Source organism: Brachypodium distachyon, chromosome 3, assembly GCF_000005505.3.
Source record: "Brachypodium distachyon strain Bd21 chromosome 3, Brachypodium_distachyon_v3.0, whole genome shotgun sequence".
In the NCBI taxonomy this organism is placed as follows: domain Eukaryota; kingdom Viridiplantae; phylum Streptophyta; class Magnoliopsida; order Poales; family Poaceae; genus Brachypodium; species Brachypodium distachyon.
This window is the reverse complement of record NC_016133.3, coordinates 36,947,960-36,972,243: the sequence shown is the minus strand read 5'-3', so window position 1 is coordinate 36,972,243 and position 24,284 is coordinate 36,947,960. Positions and strand designations below refer to the sequence as shown.

At 42.9% G+C, this 24,284-nt stretch overlaps 3 protein-coding genes across 3 annotated transcripts; 2 read left to right on the top strand and 1 right to left on the bottom strand.

Moving 5' to 3' along the window:
* Positions 1–6,490: 6,490 nt before the first annotated feature.
* Positions 6,491–8,082, top strand: LOC100822256 (probable WRKY transcription factor 53). Its single transcript, XM_003574371.4, has 2 exons — positions 6,491–6,956; positions 7,049–8,082. Exons 1-2 carry the CDS (start codon positions 6,670–6,672, stop codon positions 7,686–7,688), a joined length of 927 nt encoding a protein of 308 aa, XP_003574419.1. The 5' UTR covers positions 6,491–6,669; the 3' UTR covers positions 7,689–8,082.
* Positions 8,083–8,190: 108 nt separating this feature from the next.
* Positions 8,191–10,758, bottom strand: LOC100821947 (cytochrome B5-like protein). The gene is made up of 6 exons (XM_003574370.4): positions 10,510–10,758; positions 9,665–9,790; positions 9,546–9,583; positions 9,335–9,412; positions 9,143–9,234; positions 8,191–8,577 (listed from the first exon to the last, which is right to left on the bottom strand). The coding sequence occupies exons 2-6, from the start codon at positions 9,744–9,746 to the stop codon at positions 8,505–8,507; spliced, it is 363 nt and encodes a 120-aa protein (XP_003574418.1). The 5' UTR covers positions 9,747–9,790; positions 10,510–10,758; the 3' UTR covers positions 8,191–8,504.
* Positions 10,759–16,936: 6,178 nt separating this feature from the next.
* Positions 16,937–23,113, top strand: LOC100821629 (hydroxyproline O-galactosyltransferase HPGT1). The gene is made up of 12 exons (XM_003574369.4): positions 16,937–17,378; positions 17,862–17,925; positions 18,010–18,059; positions 18,248–18,441; positions 19,399–19,462; positions 19,537–19,609; positions 19,826–19,949; positions 20,711–20,798; positions 20,903–20,953; positions 21,081–21,152; positions 21,287–21,399; positions 22,557–23,113. Exons 1-12 carry the CDS (start codon positions 17,257–17,259, stop codon positions 22,577–22,579), a joined length of 1,038 nt encoding a protein of 345 aa, XP_003574417.1. The 5' UTR covers positions 16,937–17,256; the 3' UTR covers positions 22,580–23,113.
* Positions 23,114–24,284: the final 1,171 nt, after the last annotated feature.

Here is a 24,284-nt window from a genome sequence, read left to right as displayed (position 1 = left end):
TCCCAAATCAAAAATATCTTCCATGTCCAGGACCTCAACAGTTCAATTCTTCACCTTGGACATCATCTCATTGTCCCTCCCAAAAGCAGATCCTTAACTTACAATTTCATTATTGACAAATTCAAAGTTAAGCTCAATGGTTATAAAGCCAATCGCCTTTTCCATGATGGCAGAGTCACTCTCATTAACTCTGTCTTTTCTTCCATTCCTGTCTACTATATGTCCAATTTTTTTTTTCCAGGAACTTCCTTGCTAAGCTTACTGTGATTATCAGGAACTTCTGGTGGACTGGGGTTAGGGATGGAGATCAGACTAAACCCCTCTGCCTTAGAGTGTGGAAGGACATCTGCACTCTGAAACAATTGGGGGGTTTAGGAATCAGGAACTTGCAAGCCATGAACAAAAGTCTTTTAGTTTCTTCAGCCTGGCGTTTAGCTTCTGAGTCCAAGAGCCATCTTTCTCTCATTCTCAAGGCCAAGTATTTCCCTGATTTCTCCTTCTGGAGGCCTAACTGCAACACCATCAAATCTGCTTTTTGGGCCTCCATTTTCAAAATCAGACGTATTCTTATTGAATCTTGCTTTTATCAGATCAGAGAAGGCAGAATTTCCATCTGGAGCACTCCTTGGTTCTCTCACTGGGAAAACATTCATTCCTCTCTTAAAATTCATTCCCCCCTTTCAGATATCCTGGTGAAGTCAAAGATCTTTGGAATGTTGGCACCAAAACTTGGAACACTAACTTTGTTTTGCAGATCTTTGATAACCCAGCAGCAGATGCTATCCTTAGGACCCCTATTCTTCCAGGAGAAGGAAAAGACATTCTTTGCTGGCAACATAGTGCTTCAGGGAGATGTACAACCAAAGAAGCTTACAGGTACTGTGCTCAAAACCTGCAGAATTCTACTCCTATCTCTATATCTCCACAGGTCTCTTCGGCGCTTATGGAAATTTGGAAATGCAAGAATCTCCTCCCCAGAATTAAAACCTTTGCATGGCAGCTCTTTCAACGTGCCCTTCCAACAGGTAAAAGAGCTGGTAAGATCTCTAAACATATCTCCAAAATTTGTGCCAAGTGTGGAGCTCTAGAGGATGAACTTCACATTTTCTTTCTCTGTCCTTTTGCTAAAGCTGTTTGGTTTGCAGTTCCTTGGTTTATCAAGTCTGAATTTTATGTGCAGCTTGAGAACACCATCATAAACACCCTCATTGCCATTTTCAAGTCTGGTCGTCCCAAGGCTTCAATCCAGAACATCTTCACTTTTCTTTGGTGTATTTGGAAATCCAGAAATAATTTTCTCTTTAACAGGAAACTTACCTTTCCCACTCAGGTGTTTCCAAATGCCAAAAGTTTGATTGCATGAACCGAACTTGAGCTCACTGCTGATCCAATCATCGAGAAGGAACAAGAAGACCAAATCCCTAATACCACTCCTATCTCTACCTCTCAGGTTTCTCACTTACAATGATTTAACATTTAGTCAGACGCAGCTTGGAAAGATCCAGGTATTGAAGATGGTCTAGCTTCAGCTGGACTTGTATCGAATTAAGGGAACCTCAAAGCAGGTGGATTGCGCAAATCCAGGCCATCTCTTCCCCAGTGTCATCTGCAATACAGGCTGAAGCTTTGGGAGCTCTTTTAGCTGCCAATATTCTCTCCCATCTTCATCAACATCAGGCTAAGCAGATTTCTGACAATTAAGCCCTTGTTCTGGCTTGCCAAAACAGGGATGTTGAAGGCTGTCCGGGGCATTGGTCCATTAGACCTCATCTTCTCCAAATTATTGGAATCTACTCTGCCCTTAATTCTCAAATGGTCTTCACTACTAGAGATAACAACACTCTAGCGCACCATTTAGCCAAAAAAGCCAAGAGTAGTCCAAGTTTTAAACCTACTTTCTCTTGTACTAATAGTGATCACAGGTCTCTTGGATGTCCCTTGAAATTTCTTTGTAACTCTCAGAACTATCTTTACAGGCTCAAACATTTACTTTGCTGTTAATGAATAAAATCTCTCTCCTTTCAAAAAAAAAAAAATCTTTGAGCCAAGCATAAACTCAACTACTCGTAATTTGTTTCCACCTCCATGTGTTATTTGCTTTGCCACTTGGCAAACGCCAAATGATTTGATTTGATTTTAACCGCTGGATTTTCACACCCTTCAAATTAATATATTGGATACAAATATTTTGACATATTTTGGTAGACAGCAAAGATGGTATTCCTTGCTTGTGTTTCAATTGAAAACGATGGCATGTGCGACCCTCATATCTTTTTTAATCGAGTTCCTGTCTGTCGAATTCGGACAGAATTCCATGAGTCAGATGCGCATGGGTGCACCCTAAATTCTACTCAAGACAGCGATGACTAATTATAGAATGTAAAAAGCAATGGCGTTACCCGGTTGAGAGCATGAAACTAACCAAACTGAGAGCAGCTTTGACAAGGTAGTACCTTGTTTTCTTTACTCTAGTAGTACATGCAACATCTGACTTTATGCCGTTAACTTAATGCTAATTTATTCGCACAAGGCTCTAATCTTATCTTCCAACTTGGCCTGCGGTCCAGTTTCATTTCTCAATTAGCGGTCAACCAAATTGTCTAACAACACAGTACGGAGTAGTACTTTGATTTTATTTTGTAAAACAACTAACAAGTTAAAGCGATAACTTCGGATCCCTGCCACATTTTGATTTAAGTTCTGATTAGACCAAGTATGGTCACATTTATGCTCTCTTTGATTCCATGCCAGTTGCTTTATCCACTAAGACTATTAGTACTCTCTCTGTCCCAAAATAAGTGACTTGGATTTGTATGAATTCTTATATAAATTCACGCCAATTATTTTGGAACGGAGTGAGTACTGTTCAATGTTTTATGCTTGTATCACCTCGATGTAAATATTAAGCATCCATGAAGCTTTTTCTTTTTCCTGAAAATCAATATATTTACTCCTAGTATTTCAGTCAGCACAAAATATGTAGTAGTACAAATTTCCTAGGTCGAAATAGTACGGAGTAGTAGCATTTTCTACTATTGGTCATAAGATGCATGGACTTTTTTTCCATCTCTAGACCGCCACATAAAGATTCTTTCTCGATGATCCAAGTTGTCGATACAATTTTGAAGCACGCTAGGAAGCGTCCTTTGAGTGGGCAGGTGAAAATATCAGTAGAATTTTCCTGACATGGAATTAGAACTTGGACGCGGCAGAGAGGCGGAAACTGTGGGGGCTCGGCGGCGTTGATCACTGTTGATCAGCGGAGGAGATGACACAGCACAGCCGAGGAGAAGCAAGAGAATAATTGGGAAGGAAGAAAAAAGAAAAGAAAAGACCGTGAACAGCAATTGTTTTTTGCCTGACGCTTACGGCTTTACCACATGGACTCCACGCATGACCACAATAAAACTCCCATACGTAGCGCTGCTTGCGATCTGCTGAAGTCACACGCACACGCACTGATCGTCTCGGTCTCTGGTGCGTCCTGTTTCCGTTCAAAGGAGAGGACGCGCAAAGAGCCTTGAAGATTCCTACACGCCGGTCAAGCTTCCACGTATTCCTTTTTTTTTTCTCCCGACTAGAAATCTTTGACTGACCGTCACCTCACTCACTCCCATTATCTCATACCGTTAATTTAATCAACAACTCCCTAATCATCTCTCTTTCTCTCTTCCCCTGGGATCACTTTGAACCGTTATATATTTGTCAATCAATATAGATAACGAAACTTCGTCACGCCCGACACTTTAGTACACTTTAGTAGTGTCCAATCTTTGTACAATCACTTAGTTAACTTAGGAATAGTACTTACTCAGAAGATATCAGATAGCAGATCCAAAATAGCATTTAATAAGAAAATTATGTTAAGATAATGAGTTTGGCGTTATAAAGAAACAATATACAATGAATCTAATATCCAGAGACTTAATATGTCCAAGTTAATCTAATCTACTCAGAATGTTTCGTTTCTAAAATAAACAAATAATCTGAATGTGACAGCGCAAGACCGACTCACGAAATGTTACTGGAATTAGTTGCACGATGTTTTGCTGCCACCTAACAGTGATGCATGCATCCTACAGGTTGACCCAAATATCGTTCTATAAACAACAACTTCAAGGCAGGAAAGAAAACCAAAGTAAAAGGACACAAAATGATTATTCAAGGCAAGTGGAATTTGGGGGGAGCTAGCTAGGGGAGAGTGTTGAATCGGTCAGCAGCTTATTGGCAAATTTGGACTTCCTATTGTCACTTGCATCTCTGTCTGGAAGGGCAGCGGGAGAGAAAGACCGTGGACTAGTCCAAGATTCTCATAGTCTTAGATTTTAGTGGATGCCATCTCGCTCAACCAAAACCGACCCGGAACTTCCAATAATGGTCAAACACCGGAAACCGGAAAGAAGAACCATCGACTACATTTCGAGAAGGTTACGTGGTGTTCAATATTAATTCCATTGCCAAAAATGGTTCAAGGTTTATCGAGGATGTTGAAACACACTCTATTGTAACCATTCCGTGGCAAGGAATGCAAATCATGCTACCACATGCAAACTTTTATTTATTTATTTAAAAAAAACATGAGACCATTGTCCTGCATACCAGTGGGATTTCAATTTAAGGTGGTTCAATTAACACACATAAAAATTGAGAATTGTTATGGGTGTGTTTGGAACAGCTCCTAATCAACGGAGCTGGTCATTAATAGATTTACTTTTTCGTGCTGATGCTACTTAGGAGATGTTTCCTACTCTTATCTTGTTGCATTACTGAAATTAAAAGCTTCAGCTCCACGAAAATATATACTCCTTCCGAGCCTAAATATTTGTCATTTTTAGTTAAAATTTCCTCAATTATTGTCGTGGTTTTAGTTCAATTCTAAATGCTTGTTGTGGTTTTAGTTCAAGCTAAATAAAGAAGATAGGAAGGTTCAGTTGTGTTTGGGTGTGAGTGCTAAAATCACCACATTCAGAAATAGGACATGAAATTGGAGCTGGACTTACAGAAAACGAAATGCAAGCAAATTCCATTGTCCTGCTTGTGCCAAAATCACCACCACGATGGAAAAGAGTAAAGAGGGTAAAGTAGATTTAGATGATTTGATCATATCATTTTTTACTTTTTTTAGAACTAACCATGTTGAATAGCATAGTAATCGAAGCACGCAATTCCCTTGTGTTTTACTAATACTACATCTTAAAATGGACTGCGAACAACTCCATGTAAATTGGTTGTTTGTCGCTAGTTGTTTTTCTAATACAAAACTCGAAATTTTTTCTCTATCATGCCTATGCATCCACAGACATGAACTTTATAGTTTGTCACGACAATGTCCATCTACGGATGCAGAAAGTTTGACCTGAAGATGGTGGATGGACAAGAAGACGGAGAGACTGCTGGATTTTGGGGTTACTTGCTCCCGATTATTTATCGTGTGATGAGCAGAAACTTTGAATTGTTTCCTGAGAAAAAAAGAGTAAAGTCTAGAACATCTGCATGCACCTGGTATTATTTAATGGTATTATGATTTAACCGTACGTAAATAGTGCGTTGACTTTATTACCACTACTTACAGACAAATGCAGGCGTTGTCATGCTTATAATTGTGTGATCTGGCTCATCCTTTTCCCATACCTTAGCACAGATGGCCGACGTCCAAATTTTGTAAGTGCTACGTGTGTCTCGGTGCTTTCTTGTTACCATGTATTGCTGGCTAGTTCACTAATCAACCTTGTTCTTGTCCGCCCTTGGATGTTAATGCAGCACACATTTTATTCCTTGGTGATGCTGCTCTCAATAGCGTGTTATGAATGCTGAACTTTATTTTTCTTTAGAAAGTAGGTGCTTATATTGGGCCCCGCTTATCCGAGGGTAAGCGAGATTGCATTACGATCGGTAAAGATTTAGTTACAAACTTATATGTGAGACGTGGTTACCTTCCTTCATACGTGGTGAGGTTATCATGTCCTCGATGTTGCTTTGGTTTGGTTTGGAAAACTAAATTTATCACATGAAAGAAAAAAAATTGTATGACAACCTCTGAATTGCATTTTGAGTTTTGCATTAATTTGACCTAATTTTGATTTTGATCAAATTTTAACAAAAAATTACTCAAATTTATCCAAACCAAAATTATGTATCAAAAGTGTGTTTTTCCGTGTGTCCACCACAAGAATTTAGCATCAGAAAAAGTAGTTATAAATCACTAGCTGCATGCTCCATGATGAAACTGTTCTAGACATTCTCTTTCCGTTCCAAAACACAACTCATGTCCGCGATCATACCAGAAAACAATAGCGTTTGCCGAAAGGACTCTGCCCCAAATGCGAATAGCACTCTGCGGGTGCCCGCCCTGAACCCGACCCGGCTTTGGCAATGGCAGCAGCCAATCAAATCCCAGTCCGACAAATCTCCGTCAGTCAAAGTAATGCCCCACCTCACTTCACTCGAACTCCTCCAACGCGCTCCCGCCCCTTCCCATCTATAAGAAAGCCTCGTCTCCCCGCCTCCATCCATCCCACCCCCTCTCACTCTCTCAGGCTCTCACCGCAACTCGCCAGCAAAATCCTTCACACCAACGAGAAGCCCAATCAAATCCTCGATCGGCTCCTTCTCACCCGATCGATCGAGCTTGACGCGGGACACACACGCACCGTTCGCGGGGAAGAAGCAATGGAGGGCGCCATGGAGGGGAAGGGCGGCAGCCAAGGGGAGCAGCTGGTGTCGGAGCTGTGCCGCGTGCAGGGCCTGGTGCGGCAGCTGGAGCTGCACCTGCAGGCGCCGGACGCCGGCTCTGTCGAGCACTGCCGCCGCCTCGCCGCGCAGATCGTCGCGCTCACCGACAGGTCCATCGCCTTCGTCACCGCCGCCGCCATGACGCCGCGGTCCGGCACGGCCAGCCCCCTCAGCGACGTCTCCCACCAGCAGCAGCCCTTCAGGCAGCCCAACCCCAAGAAGAGGTAAACACCACAGCTGCTGCTCAATCGATCGATCATGGCGAAAGAAAAACAGAACAGAGCATTTGATTGATGAATTCTTTTTGAATCGGCAGGAAGGCGACGGCTCGGTGGACGAGCCAGGTGAGGGTGAGCGCGGCGGGCGGCGCCGAGGGGCCGGGGGAGGACGGGCATAGCTGGAGGAAGTACGGGCAGAAGGACATCCTGGGAGCCAAGCACCCCAGGGGCTACTACCGCTGCACACACCGCAACTCGCAGGGCTGCGCCGCCACCAAGCAGGTGCAGCGCGCCGACCACGACCCGGCGCTCTTTGACGTCGTCTACCACGGCGAGCACACCTGCAGGGCATCATCCACCGGCGCCGGCGCCGGCAGTAGGATCAGGCCGCCGCCGCTGGACCAGCAGCAGCAGCAGCAGCACAACCCGCACGCGCAGAGCCTGCTGCAGAGCCTCAGCGCCGGCCTCACCGTGGACACGGCGAGCCTGCTGCACGCCTCCTCGCCGATGACGCCGCCGTCGATGGCGTCCGACTCCAACGGCGGCCTCACGCCCATGTCTGCGTCGTACCCGGTGAACGCCTTCACGGAGTGGCCTTTGGACTGCGACCTCCAGGAGGTGGTGTCGGCGCTCACGGCCGTGTCAGGGCCGGCGCCCGCCATGTACACCGACGACGTCATGACGTACTACTTCGAGTTCGACCCGACCTTCGGCGCCGACATGCCGAGCCTTTTCTGATGAGGAAGAACAGAGGATCGTTCAAGTGCAAGTGTGATCACCCCTACCCCTGTCCAAATTGTCCATGGCATGATGGCAGGAGGGAAGAACAGAGAAATGGTTCTTCCTAAGGTCAGATCAGTGCAGATGTAATCACAGCAGGAGCACACTAGCTAGGCAGAAGGGAGCCATAGGACATCTGAACTCTGAATAGCATATCTTGTCCCATTCTTTATTTCTTTTCTACAGTTTTTTTGTTTGGGTTTCGATCTTGTTGATTTATGTATGAAAAGGGAGAGAGAGAAAAAAAAATAAGATGTGGAAATTTAAGTTCCGCTGAATCTGAGAACTGGTTTTTGTGGACAGTCTGTAAAGCCCCTCTTTGGACTTTGAATGGTTCACTTTGAAGTTTCTACTCCTTTTTGACAAGACTCTGGATGAGAGAGACAGAAATGTAGTTATCAGGAATGCATGAGAAACATTTTCCTCTCATTGCATGAATCAAGTCAAGTGTTCTGACTTCTGACATCAATAAACGCATCGAGCACATCAAATCTAAATACTTCCTTATGGTTTCATGCTTCCAGACAAGAAGAAAACATTCAGAAGCGTATAACCACAACTAGTGGCTACAATGATGTCTACGGAGTTCCAGTAGAAAAATAAAACTACATCAAAAGAGCTTAGCCCAGCGCTGATTGCAGTTGTAGAACAAATTCACTCTGACCTCTACAACAAACTCCTGACTGCAAGACTGAAACATGGATAATCTGCGGCCTCTCATACTTTGATAGCAATGAATTATCCATGAACTTAACACAATCTCTTTCTACCACTCTATGATGAAGCCTTCAATAAGCCAATGCAGAAATCCTCGATGATATCAAATACTCTAGTGCCGTGTTGTGGACTGCAGGCAAGAGAGAAGCTTATCAAAGTGAAGGAGAACAACAGAAATAAACATTATATATCATAGAGCAGTTAACAGTTTCTCTGGTATATGCCCTACATGAGTAGCAGAGCACGAAATTACTTGAGCTAAACTGCCAAAGGTGCCAGCGGTAGCAATCCAATTCATGGATAGGCAGCTTCAGAACCTAACCATCTTTGCTTATTGAGAGAAACTGTTTTTTTTTTAGTTGCTATTCTTGTGGTAGGAAGAAAAAAGAAATTGTAATTGCTAAACCTTTAGTAACTTGGTCCATGAGGCATTGTCTGTTCTTGTGGTAGGAAAATAGAGCTTATCATTGCTAAACCTTTAATAATTTAGTCCTTCAGGCACCCATAATTCTAAGATGCAAATATTCAAAGGCCATAAGAACCCCGCTATAAAGAATCTATTAACGATCCTACACTAATTATCTTGCTTTGGAAATACAGAGTATGTGAAAAAACAACAGTTTAAAATCAATGAGTCCTTAAATGGCAATGGCAGAACACACAGAGTACAGTGAAGAAGATAAGAAGCTACAAACCCAAAAAAGCCCTCTGTGGAATCATCCCCAGCATTGTTTAGAATGGCATCTCCGCCTGGATGTTCCTCCACATAAGGAGTGACATCATAAACCTGGTGTAACCACCAAATATAAGTTGGCAAGGAGTGACATCATAAACCTGGATAGTGCACCAGAGAAGGGTAAATGAGGTGGCCATTGCATTTCTACAACCTTATCCTTGATGATTATCCAACAATCCTTCCTCGTGTTGTGTTTTGAGACCTCATCCTTTGTATAGCTCCTGGATGTCTAAAGACAACCAACACAAGAATTTTGCATCAGATCTTCAAGGTGGCATTCAAGAAAACTGGCCAGTAGTACAACAGCATGAAGGCTCAGAAACTAGTATACTGAATATGACTTTGAATGATGAACAGCTTACCGTTCCATTAGCACCTGAATCGGTTTCTTTTGCTTCGCCTGCAATACCATGGTAGTTATAAATCCAATACTCCCAACTTAAGTCACTGACTCATTATATTCACCGGATGCAGATGGTACCTTTTTTCTGGGATCTTGGGATTACAAAGAAAGCTCCTAGCGCCAGAAGCAAGATAAGTGAGATGATGACAAAAATGTCCATCTTGCTCCTCTGGTATTACAGAACTGCAGTGACACAAGCAACTTCTGCACTAACGAAAAATGAGGTCAACAGAGTTATCGGCAGAAGGAGCAAAATGTTAGGCTTATGAGTTTTAATTGGCTACTAAAATGATTAGAGATGTGACATCGCTTACTAACGAGTAACTCAATATCTCAATACTCAAAATGATCATCCCATGGCAGTATCATAACATCGCTTGCAAGTTATAAGGATAGGACCAACACAACAATGCTGAACTCAGCTAGACCATTCTGCAGCAAAAGAACTTATAGCAGTGATTCATAGAATGGTACATGAGTACTGCATAAACAGTTTAGGCGGCAGATGTTGGGTAATGGTAAAAACAGAGCCAAATGGGAATTCGCTAAGCAGGTTCTGTCCTTTGGAGAATTCAGTCTGTTCTAGATTGATAAGTTTGGTCACAAGAGGGGGGGACTCGATCACCAAAACAAATCGGGTGGTGACTGTAAATACTTCCAAAGTAGCAAGTGCTTCAATCTTCAGATACGTTGATCTCCTCATCCCCTTTATACTTAACCGGCTTGCTCCTGATATCATACCAAAATGTTGGATAATACTGATACAAATTACGATCAGGTATTCAGGTTGAAGTCTGGTGGCATCTGTATACCACTGTTTCTAGATCAACTAAATCCACTCCCGTTTCTTTGCGACGATCCGGATACATCCAGTTAGTAACTATGCGAGGATGAGGAAGCAAGGGGGAGAGAGGATTGCTTACCACCGTGGCTGCCAGGGACCTTAGCTGCCTTCCCCTTGCGGCCTAGCCGCCTAGCCACTGCGAACCACGGCTGCGTGCTGTTGCTGGCGCGGTGGGCGGCCAGATCAAGGGGTGGCAAGTTCTGCGGGAGGCGGATCTGCTAGAGCAGTAGCCCAGGAGGAGATGGAATCCAAGATGCGGGCGTCGGAGGCTCGGGGCAAGGAGCCGAAGGAGAGAGGCGGAGAGGATTCTTTCAGTTAGGATATGTACAGTACAATGGTCGATTGACTTCTCTTGTTGTCATTCCCAAGAAAAAAGACTTCTCTTGTTTTCTTTTTTTATTTAGAAAACACAAATCGCTTAGATAAATAAAATTAAATAAATATTATGTTAATAAAAAGTGAGATCTATTACGATAGAAAATTTGACTTATCTTTGCCTCATCATTTTTACGAAGAGATCATCTCTTAGTTAGAAAAAACAAAAACATTTTTGCATTTATCTCTCTTTCATGCGTGGCGTTGCTAAGAAAAGGTAGAGTCACCCCATTGTACAAGCCATTAAGCCACGGGGGCATCACTTAAGCCCATCTTTTTAGATCTTTTCACCAAACCACAATCTCCTTAGAATAGGTGTTTACATATATTGTACCTAAGGTTTTGTTTGGATGTAGACATTGGGATGCTTGGCATTGAATTGGTCTCAATACCAATATTATGGGATATTGATATTGAAACCGAATGCCAATATTTTTGTTTGGATGTTTAGATATTGGGAACCCAGACTTGATATTGAGGTTGAATGCCAAATCGACAAATTCATCCGGACAAATACGTACAGAGGTAAATCCATGCCATGCTACCAGCCTCCTAGTAGATGATATCATCAAGGCATCCAACAATATCCTCATAGGAGATTCATGGCCCTAAAGACGTCACTTCACTAGGACAATTATTCTGTGCTCGCATCAAGATCAATAATCCCAGATAATTCTCAAGTTAGCTGATAGCTAAACGGAGTAGCAAACATACAGGGTATGATGTTTCTGACTACCAAAAAGCACTAGTGCCCTGGAGCACCACCTGCGGTCTGCACATATGAACGGATTTCAGTAGTGCTCAGATCGAAGGGGGGAGAAGGAAGGAAAGCGGGACAGCAGCAGCACTAGGAGGAAGGGCGGCGGGGTAGCAGCAGGAGGAGGAAAAGGAGGAGAAGGAGGGGGAGAGGTGCGCGGCTGCCGGGCCGTCTCATCGTCCTTGACCTGTAGTATGGAGAGGAGAGGCGTGAGAGGGGAGAAGCACGGGGCGGGAGAGGAACGACGGGAAGGAGAGCAGCGGGGGCGGGAGACAGGCTGAGCCGCCGGAGGAGGAGGCGGGCGGGATGAGACCTAGTTGTGCCGCCGCCGCCTGCAGGAGGAGAGTTCGAGGCTGTTTGCTTGCCACCATGTGCTCCAATCTAGCCCTGGCACTCTGAGAGGCACTACGAAGTTAGAGCATCTCGAACATCGTACCTATATTTTGTTAGAACTAGATAATACTCCGCGCGTTGCTGCGGGACTATTATTTAATATAAATAGCTTTAAAAAAACACAAAATACATGAGAAATATAAGAAGAAAGACTATCAATTTATATGTACTCATATGCAAATATGCCTAAACAAATACAATTTGGTAGCAATATACAACATAAATTTGAAAATGTGAAATAAATACACTTCAATACGAACTTACAAAGAATCATTATTAAGATGGCATTCATGTCCCATCAATGTATACGTGTATTCTAAATAATAATAATCTGGATAAGAAAAATTGGATATTTTGTTAAGAGAGAAAATACTGATGTCAATATGGACATGCAGCTTGGACTAAAAAAAAGTAGGAAAATGAATTCTTGTATTCAATTTACGGAAGCAGCCTTGAGCTCAACCAAAAAATCTCACGCTTCATAAATTAAAAAAACAACAGGTATGAATCAGACATGTTTTAGTCAATATCGATCTTGACAAATGAAACAAATAAAAACTCAGATAAAGCAGCTTGCTAACCTCCGAGTTCTCCAAATATCATGTAATTAGCCACTCCTTAGGTCAGGTTGGGACTTTGCTGGTGTGAGCGTAGACGTATATATCCATCTCATATATTCATCTGATGCAAACTATGATAGAGACGCATACCTCGCTGGTGTGAGCGTAGACGTAGTTCTCGTCCATCCAGTACCGCAGGACCTGCGTTGACCCGTGCATTCTTCAAATCAAATCCTACAATTTCAATAACCCTGATTAATTCAACAAAACAAATCAGCAAAAATGGTTGCGGTATACAAAACAATATCTCAATAAGCAATTAAGATTTGGCTTCAATATTCTCTTGCGCTAAACAGGGGTGCAAAAAGGAAGCTTGATTCCGAGTACATAAACACCAATTGCAGCTCAGTGAACAGGGTTGCAAAACTCACCACAGAGAAGGAACACCCATGACAATCAGAAGTGAAAGAATCCTTTCAACGTGCCAGCCCTCCATGATTGTCACATCAACATTTGCAATCCCAGGGGCCGCCAGCGTCGTTGTAGGCGGCCTGGAAGGCGGACGCCTGCCCGTACGCGGCGGCCTGCGGGGGCGAAGTCACCTGGCCCCACATCTGCGGCGGGGGAGGCGCCTGGTGCGGCGGAGGTGGTGCCAGCTGCTGGTCTGGACTCTGGCGAGGCGACGTCGGGCTGCGGCTAGGGCATCACGGCGCCCACACGAGCAGGGCGTCGGGCGAACCCTAGGTCTGGGCAGTGGGCGAAGGAGGAGGAGGCAGGTTGTCTTTAAAGGAGGGAACACGCCTGTTCAGCTCCCTTCGTCGGTTCAGGAGATCATCCGTCGTGGTGGCGGAGTGGAGAAGAAGAAGAGGAAACATCGAGGTATGTTCGTTTGGAGAGAAGAAGAGAAAACGTCGACGTCTTGGAGAAAGGTGCGCTCCTGAAAGCCCACGGGAACGGTTTGGTGGACTTGGTGGGCCGGAAACTTGGCCCAGATGCTGGCGAAGTCTGGAACAGAACGCGGTGGCGTGCAAACTTTTTTTTGACGAGCACTGGTGAAGTCGCGGGAACTGGATCGTTTGATATCGCTGGATCGACGGTGCAGGGAAAATGGTGACGTGGAGGCACGAGGAGACAGGAAAATCAGGTAGTGGGGTTTCCTCTCTTAGATATAGAGGATAGCCAAAAACCGTTATGAGTATTTTGTCAAAAAAAACGTCTCCAACAGCATATCCATAAAAGTTAGATACCCAAAATTTTTTGGGTAGCTACCCATGTTTTGCCCCCCAAATACCCATATATGGATATTCTACGCCAAGATACCGAAAAGACCCAAAACGTTAGCGGGCACCCCAAACCGTCACTTTCCTGAAATTTCACCCACATCCTTCCGACCGATGCCATCCCATGCGCCATCGCCGGCGCCGATTCCGGCCGCCGGAGTACGCCGCCACCATCCCCTGCACCTCCGGCGGCCCCGCCCCACCACTGCGCTTCTCCCCGACGCCGTTCGCCGCCGTCTTCGCCCACCTCGGCGCCCACCCCGATCTTATGTCTTCCTCATCGATTCCGGCGGTAGGGAACCGCCGCCATCCCCCAGCCCGGCCCTTGCCGCCTCCGCCCCGCGTCACCTTGCCCGCACCCTCCACCGCGCTGCCGCTGCCCCGCTCCACCCGATCCCAGCCGCTGCCGCTCGGCCCCCGGCGCCGCCGCCGCCCTCCCTACGATTGCGCGCCGCTGAAGTCGCGCGTCAGCCTTGCTGCCGCAGCCTCGCGCCGCCCAGCCTGCTCCGCCGCGACCTCCCTTGCCGCTGCCCAGCCGCCGTCACGTCCACGCGCTCCCCATGGTCCGGCGTCGCCGCAGTCGCGCCTAGACCTTGCCGCCACGGTCCAGCGCCGCCGCGTTCGCCCATCTCGCTCCGCCGTCCTTCCTCCGTCGATGCCTCGCGCCTCCATGCCCTGCCTCATGCTGTTCTTCGTGTGGGTGGAGGTGGAAGAAGATGCCCTTAATGACAGGTGGGGCCGGTATTAGGTATGCCGTAAAAGTTGGACTGAATTTAAGTACCCATATTTTCTCTCTCCTATATCCATATTGGTTTTGGGTATTCAAAATATGAGTATGCTGTTGGAGATGTTTTAACTCCTTCCAACAAAAGATGTCTCAAGTTTGTCAAAATTTGGATGTATGTAGACGACATGACTTAATGTATAAAACTATAGATGCATTCAAATTTACTAGCTGAGACATTTTTCGTTGGACCAGGAAGTAAATATTTTTTCCGTGACGAGGCATGCATGTGGACGTGTTGTTTGGTTGCTGCCTGTGCCTCTGAAGATGAACAAGTGGATTTTCTTTTCTCTAATTGGAGTGAAATTAGTACTCAGGCAGCCCCCATGCGCTCAAAGTTGGAGGCCTGAGTCAGGCTAAGCACATGCAGTGAGGCACTGCAGGCTAAATATCTCGTCAGGCCAGGCTAGCTATTTTTTCTTCAGCACAAACCAAATTTCAGGTAAAGCAGCATGTGCGGACGCAAACCAAACGGCCCCATTGTGCCGTGCGTGGCTCGGGGAGGGAGGGGCTCAGAACATCCTTCAATGAGTCCGTGTGTCGCTAAGAAAGGGAAAAGGGAAAAAAGAATTGCGTTGAGTGGGTTTCGAGCCTGGGTGTTCGATTGAGGGAACGAGGAATCCCGAATGCCACCGAATGTCGAGCCTTTTTATCTCTGAATCGGAACGGAGCCCATTTCGCCTACAGATCAGATGTCCAATATTGAGCACTAATACCAAAGTTGAATACCTAAAACAACCAAACAGCTTAAATCTTGGCATTGGGTCCTTTCTCAATACCAATGTCTAATGCCAAGCCTCAATGTCTACGTCCAAACAAAGTGTAAGTGTCTTCCGTGTTTCTCTATCTTCGCATATTTATTTATATTTAAAATAACAGTATTTAGATTGATAACTATCCCCTTAAAACAATTTCACAACATCAATTGAGTCTCTGGGTGACTAGTCAAGCTTCCCGCTAATCCCGAAGCCAATTATAATTTTGAATTCCGCGACGGTCTAGGCGTCTGACATCGTGTGCTCGTTCGTTAGTCTCATGCGGCCCAGTGAAACAACCAACTGGGGATCCAGTGTTCAATCTCCTAGAGCAACAAACTCTTGAGTCCCCTAGCTGTCAAAATGATGTTGTTGGGTTGCTGGTTGCTTGGATCACTGGCGACCTTGGACCAGGCCCATTAAATTTGCATGCAGTGATGATAAAAGGTTGCGGATGAACGAACCTTGTTGCTGGACGGTTGGTTGCTTAGCTTGCTACCGATCTTAGGCCAAGCTCATTAGTTCTGTCTACGGTGATGTTACAAAGCAGCGTATAAATTGACACCAACTGCAGATGAGCTCTCGACTCCATTTTAATAGTCGACATCTTGTAAAACAAATTATCTCTTTAGAGCATGTACAATGCAAGATGCTTAGGTTTGTGCTTAGAAAAATTAACCGGTTTTTGTTAAGCACTGATGCTTATTTAGACTAAGTAGATACCTAACTTGGCACCTCCTCTATACAAAAAGCACTGGTGCTTAAAAAAATGCTTGGTTTATTTTCGAAAACACCTGTCTTAGCACATTGCATTGTACATGCTCTTAGCAGCAATGCATCTCCCATAGCAAGGTGGTAGTGGTCAATCCCGAGACTACCCAATTCTAATCTTCCATGGACAATTTGCGCGTACTTTGAGTGTGACAAAATATGTGTTCTCTTTTTCCGGAGTATTTTTTTTTGTGTTCCTTCATAACTGGATGCATTTTTGTTCTACGGCTGGAGCAATTTAATTTTGGCAGAAAGGAATATTTATATTGGTTTTAATCATGAGGGCTCCTTTGATTCAAAGAATTTGAATCCTTAGTTGTTTGATTTGTAGGATTGAACCCCATGATAAATTTTTCTAAGGATTTTCATTGTACTTCATTTCATAAGATTTTTTTTCCATCCACTCCAATCTCCTTTTCAAACCTTTCTTTTTCCTGTTTTCAATCAACAAATATTGGTCTAACCACGATCATTTAGGATTCGAATGGGCATGACGTTGCAATCTTGTGATTTTCCTGTTCCTGTGTTTTTCACTTTTTCTTATACTGCGAATCAAAAGGGCCTAAATATGTCTGCACAATGTTTTTTTAGCTTGTCTGCAAAATATTTTGGTTGACTGTGTCTGCAAAATGTTAATCGGGGCAATTTGTGACTGATTACAAGCAACAAATAAACACCCATTATTATTTGCTAAAGAAACACAACCAAAGAAGGACAGTACATGAGTAACACGTTGTGCCTCACCAAATGGTTTTCTTTTCTTTCGGTACCAAATTGAAACATTCCTAAAGCAGGATCGGAATCCCTGAAAAATCCAAATCGCTGCGAGAAAGAAAAACTGGGGACACCGACCGAAACGGTCCACAACGCACCAACCGGCGGCAGTACCCACCATCAGCCCCTTGCTGCCTCAGCCAGTCGGCGTCCGCCACCTCGCCCGCGGCTTCTAGAAGCTTCCGGGACACGGAGCACCCCTTTTGGCGCCTGTTACTGACGAGGCTTGCACAGGGCGCCGCAGGGATCTACGCCGGCGGAGGGCCGTGGCGCGGCGGCCCTGCTGAGATCGCGGGGGAGCGGGAGCGCCAGTCCCACGCGTGTGCGGCGGCGGGGGATCCGGCGGGGGAAGTGCGGGGCGACAGAGATCCCGCCCGATGCAGATCCGGGAAGGCCCGCGGCGGCAGGCGCCGTCGGCCGCGGGGGCGATGCGGTCGCCGTTGTCGGCCATGATGCTCGCCATGTTCGCCACCATGGCCTCCTTCTACGTCGCCGGCCGGTGAGTCCGCTCGCTCTCTCGCCGCATTGCGAGCGGCACTTTGAAATGCTCGCGTCTGATTCCTCTGTTCGGTTCATTTTCTTCGGGTGTTTTGTTTGGTCGGCCTTTTAGTTAATAGGGAATTCTCAATCGTTGGATTGGATTATTCTGTCGGGAGAAATGTGTCTTTGCGAATCCTAGGTCATCTTGCTAGGATTTTTTTTAATCCATGTCTGTCGCATTGGAGAATTTGTGAACTTGGGTTTTTCTTTAGCGGACTCTTTGGTATTGTACAGCTCCTTTGGATCTTGTATCGTCACAGTTCATACTTGTAGCGTTTCTGTTTTGGTTAATATTTAAATTAGTTCCTGTTCTTGATCTTGTTACCTTAGCAATGCAAGAGAGCCATCCTTTCTTCGCTGTATGTAATAATCCAAAATGATTGGTTTTTCACTTTTTGCTGATCGTTGAGAGGGAAACCTTGTTGACTTATGGATATGCTAGATTGTGGCAGGACGCGCAGAATCGGGTTTACCTGATAAAAGAGCTTGACAGGCGAACTGGCCAGGTATGTTGCTTAAGATCCTCAGCTAACTAGTACAACTAGCTGCTTTTTTGTCTGACCTAAGCATTCGAGTTCTGTAAAATTCAGGGGCGGTCAGCGATATCAGTGGACGATACTTTGAAGGTTGTTGCATGCAGGTAACTGTCACCTAGGACAACATTAATATACATATGATACAAATTCTTAATGACAACCTGACAAATTGTTGAATGCCATGGTATGGTGTACATTTTATTTTTTGTGGTAGTATGCTTGCCAATTTTTGTTTTGTTATTGTTGGGACTTTGAGCTATAGTAGTAACTCAGTAAGCGCTTTAATCTTTAGGCAGCAAGCCAAGCGGTTGGCATCACTTGAGATGGAGCTGGCTGCAGCAAAGCATGATGGTTTTGTTGGAAAATATACTTCTGAGACAAATGGGACTCATTCTAGGAAGAAGCCACTGATTGTTATTGGAATAATGACAAGTTTTGGCAGAAAAAACTATCGTGATGCTGTCAGGAAATCATGGCTTCCGACAGGTACAACTTCAGAGTATATGTCTTACTAGTCATGGTCACGATATAATTACTGTGGTAGTTCGATTTCTAAATTCAGTGTTGAAATCAAATTATAAAGTGTTCATAGTATGTAAACAGAAAAAAAATATTATTTTAATACCATTGGAAGATTAGCACTTACTGGGTCTTGGGTCAGTAACTTGATATTTTTTGTATTTATGTCAATTATCAGAATGTTTGACTCTTTTGTATAATGTTCTGTATAACAGCCCTGGAAAAAATAAGCACCCTTCCCTAACAGCCCTGTGCCTTTATATAATGTTCTATATAAAGGCACGGGGCTGTTGAAATATGTTAAGCACCCTTCCCCAACAGTTCACTTTTGGTGAATTGGTTAGGCGCATCAATTGAATATGGTATCAGAGACGAGAGGTCTCAAGTTCAAACCTCGGCCAATGCGCTATTAATTAAAATAGTTGCGGCCTTCATAGATCCCATGTATAAGGCCTGAAGTAGCCTAGACGTGAGGGGGAGTGTTGAAATATATTAAGCACCCTTCCCTAACATTTCGAACTTTTGGGAGAATTTGTTAGGTGCATCAATTCAATAGGGTAGTTGTTTGCTGAAGAATAGTAAGCCCCTTGGATGGAATTCTTAAGGTGTGTTCATAGTACAAAAGGCCTGGACACAGAGCCAGACTTGCGTAAAATTATTACTATTTGATCAACAATCTTTTAAGCACTTGGCATTTGTGGGTAATAATCTCGAAGCAAATACTGCAGTTCTAATTATTTCATAATGACACTGGCAATGAAAGCTTTTTAGGGTTATTATTAATTAGTTTAATTGAACTTTGGTTCATAAAGATAAGAAATAATCTCTTATGGGTATTTCATTAGTTTCCGAACTTAATGTTCAGTAATGGACTAACAGTTGCTCTTTGTTATCTGTGTGGTTTAAATTTACTTCTCTGTACAGGCTCAATGCTGAAGAAATTAGAAGAAGACAAAGGCATTATAGTACGTTTCATAGTTGGAAGAAGGTACCACATACTTTGTTATCCTACTGGAACGACCATATGAAGCCTAGATATCTGACAGCTGCTCTTCCATGTAGTGCAAATCGGGGAGATACTTTTGACAGGGAAATAGATGATGAGAATAAAATTACAAAAGATTTTCTGATCTTGGTAAGCCTACTTACACTGTTTAGGATGTCATCTTTATTGAGCTTCGTACTCTTTTCTTTTTTTAGTGTTGAATACAGATTTCAAGAAGGGAAAATCATAGAACCCCCACTCCACATGCCCTTTTTTTTATAACTTGCACGCCTGTTGTTTTGTTTTCACTTTTTTTAATGGACATTTTTTCACTTTGCAGTTCTTGACTATTACATGTCATTGCAGGATGATCATATAGAGTCTGATGAAGAGCTTCCTAAGAAGACAAAAAGTTACTTTGCTAATGCTGCAGAGACATTTGATGCTGAATTTTATGCTAAGGTCAATGATGATATATACATAAATGTTGGTAAGTTGCATCTGCTAACTTCTTGTCGGTATGTTAGTATCTAGTTTATTTTTATATCTGTACAATTTTTTGCAATACTCCCTCCCTCATGTTTAAAATACTCGACGTATTTTGACTGTGCTTGATCTCTCTGACTATTTCCAGTAGTATGGTTTGCCAAAATATGCTACTCCCTCCGATCCATAATAAGTGTTGCTGATTTAGTACAAAGTGTTGTACTAAATACTTATGGCCATTGTACTAAATCAGCAACACTTATTATGGATCAGAGAAAGTAATAAATATTCATGAACTGTAATGGTTTAAGGTGTTTTTACGAGTTACTATAAATATGCTAGCATAAATTTAGTGTGAGTGTGTGCCCATTGTATTATAGTATAAAGGAAACTACTTCCTTTGAACTATATAGGAGCTTCAGCCATTTGCTGACCTGCACGTCGTGTTTCAAGTAGTACTTCTGATATTGCTAATTTAACTATTTAAGTGCTCCAGAATATTTTATTGAGATATTATAATGGTGATGAACTTGGGAAAACCTCTTTAGTTAGCTATGGCAACTGTACAGTAAAATCTAAAAAAGCAACGAGCCTCGATATTTTTGAACTTCACTGGCCTGTAAAAATGGTCAATCTGCATGATCTAGGATGCTGGATTACCTTTTTTGGCACTCGATGGAAAGGTTCCATAGTTAAACAGCATCTCACTTTTTCTGCTGGAAAAAACAGTACTTAACATGGAATACCACATTTATGTTTATGCAGACACTTTGAGTGCAATGCTCGGAACTCACTGGGACAAGCCTCGTGTCTACATAGGCTGTATGAAATCAGGCGAGGTCTTCTCTGAAGCGTGAGTGGTTTCAACGTAAAGAAACATAGGAATTTGGTACCATGTTTTCTTTTGCTTATGCTTTCTTTGTTAGACAAGCCTTTCTAACTGCTTCCCTAAAACAGGACTCATAAGTGGTATGAACCAGACTGGTGGAAATTTGGTGACGGGAAATCGTAAGTAACTTGAATTAGTAAATGTGAACTCTCCCGTTAAGCTGTTACATGCGTTCTTTATTTAATACATCGAACATTCAAGACAATTACTGTTGTTGCTCACCCATTTCAATGTATCAAATGGTAGATACTTCCGACATGCTTCTGGTGAAATGTTTGTCATATCAAGAGCCGTAGCTCAATTCATTTCTATAAACAGGTACGCAACCTATACTTCATGTACTTATACCAATTTCCTACTGCAGCAAGGGTCTAGAAGTAGAAACCAAGAGAAGTTTTAATTAGTATGCTTCTAGTGATGTATCTTTGGCGACACTTTTTTTTTTATGATAGGTCTGTTCTCCGTACATATGCCCATGATGATGTTAGTGTAGGATCGTGGATGATTGGGCTTGGTGTCAAGCATGTAAATGAAGCAAAGCTATGCTGTTCCTCATGGCCCTCAGGTTTGCCTGCCTCCTTCGGGTTTTTTTTTTGGCCTAGTTATTCCTTTATTCACTGTTCAATACTTTGTATATGGACGTTATCTTAACAACCCAGTTTTCTTGTCAAGATATGAGTCTTCATAAATTGCTCTTTACTATTCGGGCCATTTGTTAGCTAGGAACTTTTCTATATCTTGGATGTCCTGTTCTATTGAAATCTCTTGTTAAAATATATAAACATGCATTCTATAATTTCCTTGGAAGGTTCATAGAAGATAGAGAGGTTGCAAAGCTATGTTCAAGAAAAGCACCCGTAGTTTCAAAATTGTAACTATAGTGATCTCCTAACAATACATACCATTGCCAGCATATATTCTGGAATCTGGATTATTTGTTAATCGTGGTGAAACCAGCAGGAGCAGAACTAGAAAATGGTTTTTGGGGAGATGGGTATCATAGCTGCTGTACTATAGCAATTGCGGCATTTGTCATAGTTTTTACAAGGTTGTCAACAAGATCAGCCTCTGGCTCTCGTCTAGAAACCTGTCACTGATAATGTATGAACATACCAATTTACCCTAGTTGAGAATTACCATTTTTCAAAATAAATTTTAGACGGTATATTTGTTGACACAGTTTCTAGTTTCAGACCATAGCAGGTTTGCCATGTTATGGTTGTTTTATAATTTGCACTGTGAGTGGGTAATGGTTTCAACTTTCAAGGCTTGGTAGAACGGGCACGAACTAGTTTGTTCTTGGGCAAAACCAGCTTGCTGTATGTTTGCTGTTTGTGTCCTAGCTCCAGTTGTCAGGATTTCTCATAAATATTCAAGTGATCTACTTTGTGTTCTGAGCTAGTTAGGAGTGGTTGTTGTCATCTTGGCACTTTTACCTGCTGTCAGTTAGGAACTGGTTCTGTGCAATTGTAGCTTTTGAATCTGGGGTCCCACTGTTATGAAATAAGACATGGTGCACATACTTCTTTTATTAAAAATTTAAATATCGTGGATAAAAGACGAAGCCATAAGAAATGTAAACTGGACTTCTGAGATAGTATAAAAAGATATAGTGGTTCTGTTATTTATGCATACTTCCTACTTGTGTTGTTGAAATCAGTAGGTCATTTCACACTTCTTGATAGTCCAAACACTAGCTAACTACAAAATTTGGCTTTGCAGGAGCTATGTGTTCAGCTCTTTGATGAGCTATGCTTTCCTGATGAAGAGTTTTGTGAACAGCGTGTTAGGCTAAAGCTTACACTGAATGATACATCCCAACTGCAGAGAATGAGATCAAATCGGCACTGTATAGATTTTGTTTTGTTTTGCCATTTTTTCTGTGGCATTCATGAACAAGCAGTGCCAGCTCATACCGAATCTGATATCTTATCGCGAAGGAGAAGCGTCACACCTTTGACCACACTGCCGAGAATCATGAGTGCTGACTAAAATCCTTCTGCAAAGTTGCATCATGGTTTTTGCTTGTCCAGCTGTGTCGTTTGTAGATCTCTCCACCCTTACCATTCTTTGCTGACAAACACCATGTTGGAGTGATAGAAATTTAATAGCAAATTCAGGAAATTATTTTTACTTATATGTCGGGTATATCTCCACATTTTTTTGCCTTCCCGTGATAGTTGTGAACTTGGATACATATTATTCTGAGGTTAAAGAGTAGGCCATGTATACTTGTGCCATTTGAAACCAAGGAAAAAGCATCAACAGTATTGTCCGCTCATAATGATTTGTTGTACGAGGAAAAAAGTAGGATATTGCATGGCCATGCAATTCTCCCAAGGCTTAAAATTTGTGGAGACTAGATTTCGAACTTGTGACAGATTCTTGTCCTTGTAAGAATGTTTTGAGGGACGAACGATGGAAACAAGCATATTTTAAGTGGTTTTCGTTGCCCCAGTACTCTTGAGGCTGACCGTTGCCATGACGTCTAATACGATTGATCATGGATTGCCTCCTCCGGTTGTTTGTCGACCAAGAAAGCTTTCTGGGGCCAACCAAAACACGAGGAGGATGCACGTCCACGTCACGGGTGAGCACTGAGCAGCGGCAGGCAACGTCTTGCATGCACCCACGATTTTAGGTGTTCTAATCAACTATACCCTCCGATTCATTCAGATTTTGTACTAACTTAAGTACAAAGTTACACTGAATTTGAGACACTTGGAGAGTATTTAAAAGGGCATGGAAATTTTTAACATGAACCTACCACGTCACTAATTTTCAGGTCGAGATACTGTCGACATGCTACTACTCGCAAACAGTTTTGTCCCTTAATATATTTTCTAGACTCCAACCTGGAATTTTATGGCATGAAGATCCGTGTTATGTTAATGTTGTACTCCAAAAATTTCCATAAATTTTGAGGCCAAGTGCACATGAATGCAGCCAAACCGCAGTATAATGAGGCAGTTTTCTGTAGTGTGGGAGAGGTATAAAGAGTGTATGTAGCTTACGGGTTGTTCGATCAGAAACTTCTAAAATGGACTCACGTATAAAGAAATGGACATGTGACAATATTCCAACAAATTAATTTAAGATATCACAGCAAGTTAATTGTGGTACAATTCTCATATTTCTCCATATCCAATGCTCGACCCCAGGCTCCAAGAAAACAAATACCCCTTCAGTTTTTTTTAGTATCTAGACATCTAGAATTTCCCAAGTCTTTCCTCAATTTTTTTCCCCAATTCTAGCTTTATTTAATTTCAACAGTGTTTCTAAAATACTAACAATATAATAGCAAACAAATACAATATGAAAATATATTGATAATAACCCTAATATAAAGTTCCCTATAAGTTTGGTGTTGTAACTTGTATATATTGTATTTTTTCTACATATTCGATCGACAAATTTAATTTAAAACAAACCTAATTGCATATTTTAAAG

What these genes read in the sequence shown, in the direction of transcription:
- LOC100822256 (XM_003574371.4), top strand. Translation starts at nt 6,670, where the DNA reads ATGGAGGGCGCCATGGAGGGGAAGGGCGGCAGCCAAGGGGAGCAGCTG. An exon ending in CAGCCCAACCCCAAGAAGAG is followed by an intron (nt 6,957 to 7,048) that starts GTAAACACCACA and finishes TTGAATCGGCAG; the next exon opens with GAAGGCGACGGCTCGGTGGA.
- LOC100821629 (XM_003574369.4), top strand. Translation starts at nt 17,257, where the DNA reads ATGCAGATCCGGGAAGGCCCGCGGCGGCAGGCGCCGTCGGCCGCGGGG. An exon ending in CGTTTCATAGTTGGAAGAAG is followed by an intron (nt 19,463 to 19,536) that starts GTACCACATACT and finishes TCTTCCATGTAG; the next exon opens with TGCAAATCGGGGAGATACTT. An exon ending in GGCGAGGTCTTCTCTGAAGC is followed by an intron (nt 20,799 to 20,902) that starts GTGAGTGGTTTC and finishes TCCCTAAAACAG; the next exon opens with GACTCATAAGTGGTATGAAC.
- LOC100821947 (XM_003574370.4), bottom strand. Translation starts at nt 9,746, where the DNA reads ATGGACATTTTTGTCATCATCTCACTTATCTTGCTTCTGGCGCTAGGA. An exon ending in ATTCAGGTGCTAATGGAACG is followed by an intron (nt 9,413 to 9,545) that starts GTAAGCTGTTCA and finishes GGTTGTCTTTAG; the next exon opens with ACATCCAGGAGCTATACAAA. An exon ending in TCCACAGAGGGCTTTTTTGG is followed by an intron (nt 8,578 to 9,142) that starts GTTTGTAGCTTC and finishes TCTTGCCTGCAG; the next exon opens with TCCACAACACGGCACTAGAG.